We start from the raw sequence: 7,309 nt of genomic DNA, 5'->3' as shown, positions 1-7,309 counted from the left end.
TACAGCTATCTTATTTACTACATAAATACCTAGGCTAGCTGTACTAATCTTAAATGAACTAAATATTCTAAATAAAATAAAAACAAGTAATTGTCACCCTGTGACATTCTCCCCCTCTTTAATAAAATGTCTCCTGACATTTCTTAAAGAGAATACTCTACTACTAAACTTATCTACACTAACTTAAGTCTTATCAAAACTAAGTAACTATCAAATAATAAGACTTAATGACTAATCATAAAATTATGAACTACAATATACTCCACACGATAATTAAGTAAGTCATTGTAAGTGAAATCTTAAGTTAAATCATAGTAGTTCTATTCAAGATGAAATAAAAACATAACATAAAAACAACACATTAAATCCATATACACACATCCTGATTACCTGTGACGTTCTCCCTATTTATACATACCACATCTTGTGTCTCTATGGGAGATACCCAGGAACCATACCTATCTGGTACTTTCTTGGTTCTGGCAGACCTGCGGGGCTCTGCTACTACATTAGCTGGAATAGATGGTTCCATGTGGGTTAACTTTATACTTTCGCTTGTTGAAGTCTCCCTAGTTGATGGCTCTGTGCGGTTCAGTGTTGTATTTTCTCTAGTTGATGCTTCTCTATTTAATAGTGACTTGGATGACCTTGACCTATCTGAAACACTAGATATATACTGTTTAGGTTTGACTCTTTTATGCCTTACCAAAACTTCCTCATCCTCAGATTCGGACTCTGTCTCTGATTCTGCAACTTCCTGGTCTGGTACTGCGTTCGGGACCCTGTTATCTGAATGTTGATCTAAATTCGAAGATTTTGTAATGCACATAAAAGGTAATAAAAGATTCCTATGTAATGTTCTAATTTTTCCTGATATCTCATTTTTGACTCTATAGACTGGGATGTTTGAAACAGGCTGTTCTATTACCATGTAGGGATCTCTCTCCCACTTATCAGCTAATTTTGATCTACCAGAAAATACTAATGTTCTTACCAAAACCCTATCTCCAACTTCTAATTTTTCAAAACGGACCTGCCTGTCATAACCTTGTTTATACCTTACATTGTTTCTACCAATGTTACCTCTGGCCATCTTGTATGCATAGTTTAGTCTTTTCTTCAGCTTCTGTGCATAATTCTCCCTACTTCTGGTCTTTTGAGGTGTTTCTTCCAATCCAAGATATGCATCTATCGCTAATCTAGGGTTTCACCCAAACATCAGGTAATGCGGCGAGAATCCCGTTGTCTCATGCTTCGTTGAATTGTAGGCATTAACTAAAGGTAAAACGTAAGTTTTCCAATCATGCTTCTGTTCACTGTCTAACGTCCCTAACATCTTCAGCAATGTCTGGTTGAACCTTTCAACTTGCCCATTTCCCATAGGGTGGTATGGAGTTGTTCTGCTCTTCTTTACTCCAGCAATCTTACAGAGTTCCTTGATAACTGAACTTTCAAAGTTCCTGCCCTGGTCTGAATGTATACGCTCAGGGAAACTGTAATGGCAGATGAAATGTTCATAAAGTACCTTAGCCGTAGTAGATGCTAATTGGTTCCTGGTCGGAACAGCCACCGCATACCTCGTAAAGTGGTCAGTAATGACTAGTATGTTCTCATACCCACCTTTAGACTTCTCAAGAGTCAGAAAGTCCATACAAACCAGTTCCATAGGTCTTGATGTAAAAATGGAAACCAATCCTGTCCTTGGTACTTCTCTCGTCTTAAACCTCACACACCTGTCACATTTCTCTACCTTTTCCACTACATCTGTATACATGTTTGACCAGTAGAATCTCTGCTGTTCCAACCAGTAAGTTCGGTCTCGTCCTTGGTGACCCATATCCTCATGAAGTCCTATGAGTACACTGTCTTTATACTTACTTGGTAAAACTAACTGACGTATCTCCTCTCCAGCAACAGTAGTTTTTCTAAACAAGATTCCTCTTTCAATCACCAGTTGCTTCCATTCCCTTAAGAGTAACTTGACTGAATTTGATTCCTCTTGTAGGTCTTTTCCAGTTGGTTTGATTCCTCTTTGAAGTAGATCCTTGACCCTACTTATAACAGTATCATTACCTTGTTCCAGTTCCCAATTCACAGTGCTAAGTTTCTGTGATGTCTCAGCTCTCTCAGCATTGTCAGGCTCTAGTGACTTACCAATAACACAACTCTCTGCTAGGGGATTTACCTTTACCAATGCTGCCTGAGAAATAGCTTTAACCACATCTGAAAACAGTTCTTGTTTAGGGGGATTTCTTGATAACCCATCAGCGTCTCTGTTGAGCTTACCTGATCTGTACGTTATCTTAAAATCATATGCTGATAATGATGCCAACCAGCGATGTGATGTTGCGTCAAGTTTGGCTGTTGTGGTGACATACGTAAGAGGATTATTGTCTGTCCTTACATCAAAATGATTGCCATACAAATAATCATGATATTTATCTACAACAGCCCATTTCAAACACAAAAATTCAAGCTTATGTGCTGGATAATGTTTCTCAGATTGCCGTAAACCCCTACTTGCATATGCAATAACACGCTCCTTACCATCCTGCTCTTGATACAGAACTGCCCCTAAACCATTAACACTTGCATCTATGTTCAAAATAAATGGCTTAGAGAAATTGGCAAAAGCAAGAATAGGAGGATGTGTAAGCTTCTGAATAATGAGTTCAAAAGATTGTTGTTCTGACTCACCCCATTTCCACTCAGCTTTCTTTCTCTTTCTGTTTTTCTTTGCTGCTTTGTTGGTAGGTTGTCCAATCAGCAGATCATTCAAGGGCTTTACAATCCTTGCGTAGTCTTTAATAAATCTGCGATAGTACCCTGTAAACCCTAAGAAAGATCTTAATGACTTTACATTACATGGAACAGGCCAATTTTCTAAAGCTGATGTTTTCTCTGGATCAGTCATAATCCCTTTCTCAGAAACCACATGACCCAAATAGCGAACTTGACTTTTGAAGAATTCACATTTCTTTGGATTCAATTTCAACTTGTAGTCATGTAATCTCTGAAAAACTGATTCCAACCTCACCAGATGTTCCTGAAATGTACTCGAGAAAATTAGAATATCATCGAGAAAAAGTAAACATTCTTTTAGATTCATATCACCCATACACATTTCCATTAGTCTTTGGAATGTCGCAGGAGCGTTGGTGAGACCAAACGGCATCCTGTTACATTCAAAGAACCCTAATGGACCTACCGTAAAGGCTTTCTTTTTCTTGTCTTCCTCACGAATCTCGACCTGCCAGTAGCCGGACTTTAAATCTAATTTACTGAAATACCTTGATCCGTCCAATCTATCTAAAGTGTCCTCTATTCTGGGTAGAGTATACGCATCCTTGATAGTCCTGTTGTTAAGCTTCCTCAGGTCTATACAAAATCTCAAGGATCCGTCTGACTTTCTACATAGAACCACGTTAGAACAGTAGGGACTGCTCGACTTCCTGATGGCCCCTGCCTCCAACATCTCTTTCAACGTCTGCCTAACTTCTTCAATCATACCAGGGGGAATGCGTCTGTATGGTTCCTTGAAAGGTATTTCTGTGGTTAGGTTTATCTCATGTTTGACCACATCTGTCCTCCCTAGGTCTGTAGGAGATGTAGAGAATAAGTGTTGCCATTTTCCAATAGTATGCAAAGCTTCTCTTTCCTCCCCCTTAGAGAGTTTGTCAGTGTTGACCTTCACCCCTAAATCTGCTAATGATCTGGTAGTGGAATCCTTCTTCTTGACTGGTTTGGTCTCTGCATGTTGTGGATTCCAGGTGTCTACTACTCTTACCTGACTCACACTACAGATGTTCGTCTTGGGTGGTATCTTAACAGCACTAGCCGAGATATTACATACCTTAACTGTGACCCTTTTGTTTTTCCCTGTACTACTGGACGCTACCAGTCGAGGGCATACTACCACTCCGGCCTGACTGTTCTCCAGCTGTTCTGTTATTAAGGTCTTCACTGTCCCTTCCATGTTTCTTACCATTCCTCTAATGTATTTCACTTCATTGGGAGCTAAATGTATAGGATATTTATTAGTTGTCTTAACAGGTACACAGCAATTAACACACATAGTGTTAATAGCCGTTTGCCATGCTTCTTCACACTCACCTGTAAAATCTACACAAAGTCTAATAACATTTGTCCCAATAACAACTGGAACTCTACTATTGAAGCTTGAATCCCGAGTTATTAAAGCTGGAATAAATAATGGTTCTTGCATAAATGGAACTTCAATTTCTGCTTCTACATAACCCAAATAGGGCAAACTGTCCCCATTTGCACCATAAACATCTAATTTAAATTCAGATATTTCATGTAGACTTGGTTTGTTCTCCAGAGAATTATAAAATGACTCTGAAATGGTTGTAACCATTGAACCACTATCTATCAGACTTGAAACCTTCTTCCCACAAATTTTGACATATGCTTCATTTGTTGGACCTATCATCCTATCCTGTAACTCTTTAGGGCATAAATCAGTATTCTCTCCCGTTCGCCCCACAACAGAAGAGATTACTCTTTTGGGTAACCTTGATTTGATTGATCTGTGTACTTACCCCTGTTAGACCAACCTCTACCTCTACTTTGTCCTCTGTAAAATCCTCTTTGTGAGGACCTTCCTCTCCCCACAAACTGAAAATTGTTTACATTACCTTGTTTCTTTTCCAAGTTTTCCAGTCTCCTCTCGATACCTTTAATTGCTTTGAGAAGTTCTTGATTTGTTGTATCTCTGCTAGCTTCTGTTGATCTGCTGTGGAGAGCTGCAGACTTGGCATCTTTGTTCACAGTCTCCATGTTGATCTCTTTCTTGCTCTACTTTCCTGATTTCTCTGAGCAAAACCTGAAATTCTGTTATATTTGCATAGATATATCTAGTAGAATTTCTTAATGACTTACTTCTCAATCCAGTCCAAAATTTACTACATAGCATTGTATCTTTTGCAATGTCATCTATGTGGCCCTGTTTGATTGCCTTACATAGTGTAGATTCTAACCTAGAACCGTAAGCCACAATACTCTCATTTTCTTTCTGACAGTCGTTATAGAACTGTTGCATTAAAGTTTCACTACTACTTACCATTCCATAAAACCCTTCTAATTTCTCCAAAATTTGACTTGCTGTAGCTGATTCACCGAGTGAAATCAGCATTGACCTTGCAGTTCCCTTGAGGGAATTTCTAATTGTCTGAAGTAATACAGCATCAGGCAACACCTGTGAATTTCTAAGGCACCTTACCTCGAAACTCCAGACTTCATAGGTCACTTCCCCTTTTTGAAGTTCCTCACTGCCACTAAATGTAGGAAGCTTTGGAGTCGTATTGAAATTACTCTGCAAAGTTGACATATTGAATGAGGGGTTTAATGCAGGTTGAAATTTACCTGGTATTGGAGAACTTGGAAATGGAAAACCTTTTCCTGGACCTGTCAGAGGTGTACTGGCCTTCATAGCCATTAAATACTCATACTCTTCCTTTGTGATGACTTTATATTTTGGGTCAATCTTACCTACATCATGTATGAGCTTTTCTTGATCTTTTTCGCCCTTTTCAATCTCTTCTTCCCAGGACTCATGATCTGATGCTTTCTTTCCACCTGTAGCCATTGTTATAATAAACACTGTTGTGACTAGAAAAGTAAAGCAGATCTTCATAGATTATACAATCAAGTTCAATGTAATAAACCCTGTAAAAAAAATAATCTACAAAGTTATATCTCAAACTAATGATCAATACCACTACATTTTTCTAACAGTGTCACTTACACTTCAAGTATCAGTATAACTTCCCACGAATCCTGTAATTCTCTAGATAAAGATCGAGCCTAAATTCTCTAAATCTTGCTCTAAATAACTACACTAATAAATCTTAAATCTACATCTATAATAATGATGGGGTATGAAATAATGAGTTTGATGAATCCTGAAACACAAAGATGATCAACACAAAGATGACACTCAACACAACCTCCAGAACACAAAACTTGTCAACCATGAAACTTGTAAATTTAAAGATATATATGCCGTATTAGTGTTTTATTGCTAAAGAAATAAATATATGTGGTGTCTCCTCAAGTTACATAAGTTATGTAATTTCTGCAATTAAGACAATTCCACTCCATCACTTTTAAAAGTTATGAAATATTATTTTGTAAAAATTATTTTCTCTCCGTTTATTAAACCGCCTCTTATTGAAATATTCATGAACACCTGTGCTCAAGCAAACAATGGTCCAATCTCGTAAAGAGCCGAAAAGCATGATGGTCTACTACGCTTTCACTACAAACACGTGGGTTTGGGAATTGTACGGTGCGAGTTCAATTGACGGCTGGAAAGCTATTTTTTTAAAACCTGTTTTAAAAATAATTAATCCCTATGCTCATATTGACAAACAAATGCAGTCTTTCTTGTTAGCATACTGTATGTTTCGAAGTTGTACACATTGTAAACATTGTCAATACGTGAGCACACCTCAGAGTTAGTTGCTTTTTGTACCGAGGAATATATAGTCACGTGAAATTGTCTTTTTACTGTCAGTAAAACAAACGGACCTGTACAATAGAGTGGGGAAACTCTTATTTTTATCATTGTTCATTTGTATGCAAATGTTAGCATGGGATTTGTAGATGATAATGTACATAATGCATTAAGCGTGTGAATGCTTGGGAAATGTACCACGTCTTTCTGAGAGCGATTTAAAAAAAACTAGCCTGTTCGAAAAACACATGAAGTATTTATGTACTGAGTAGTAACCCATAAATGCAATAAATAGAACATTGAGCTGAACAGTCTTGTTGGTTCCTCGCTGAACAGACGTCACAAAAAATAGTTTCAAAACATGCGCAGATCCAACATAAACGTCAGTCCTTTATAAATATGCATGAGAATATCGTGTTCTTTTCCCGACCAGTACTTTGTTAATACCGAATAATAAAGAGAATGCTTCATTTTTGATAGCTTATCATACTTCAGATATTTTTGTTTAGTTTCAGCTATGCAAAAATACGGCATACATATCTTTAAACCAAATTGATTATTCTGAAACAAAATAGATTAAGATTCTGTCTCACAAATATTTCTCTCTGCTTTTTCACAAAAATTTAATACCAAGTGCAAATAAAATGTTAGTAAGGCCACAGTTTTTATATCTTTCGGTTTACGGATCCGCCGACCCGATTTTTTCAGGGTCTAGAAAATAAAAATAATGGATTTTATCACCACTTTCGATAATTTCCCGGAAAATTCATGCCTGATTTCAGGGTTTTAATATTGATAATGCTTGAGTACTAAAACGTTTCATTCTTTCAA

General features: G+C 37.4%; 1 protein-coding gene across 1 annotated transcript; it reads right to left on the bottom strand.

Annotated features, from left to right (window-relative positions):
* Positions 1–299: 299 nt before the first annotated feature.
* On the bottom strand, positions 300–5,980 carry LOC134276180 (uncharacterized). Its single transcript, XM_062758458.1, has 4 exons — positions 4,758–5,980; positions 2,698–4,550; positions 419–801; positions 300–320 (listed from the first exon to the last, which is right to left on the bottom strand). The coding sequence occupies exons 1-4, from the start codon at positions 5,654–5,656 to the stop codon at positions 300–302; spliced, it is 3,156 nt and encodes a 1,051-aa protein (XP_062614442.1). The 5' UTR covers positions 5,657–5,980.
* Between the last annotated feature and the right edge of the window lie 1,329 nt (positions 5,981–7,309).

This window comes from Saccostrea cucullata, unplaced genomic scaffold, assembly GCF_032062105.1.
Source record: "Saccostrea cucullata isolate Sc308-1 unplaced genomic scaffold, CSIRO_AGI_Scuc_v1 ctg151, whole genome shotgun sequence".
In the NCBI taxonomy this organism is placed as follows: Eukaryota; Metazoa; Mollusca; class Bivalvia; order Ostreida; family Ostreidae; genus Saccostrea; species Saccostrea cuccullata.
Note: the sequence above shows the minus strand (reverse complement) of the source record. Positions and strands in the feature narration are given on the sequence as shown.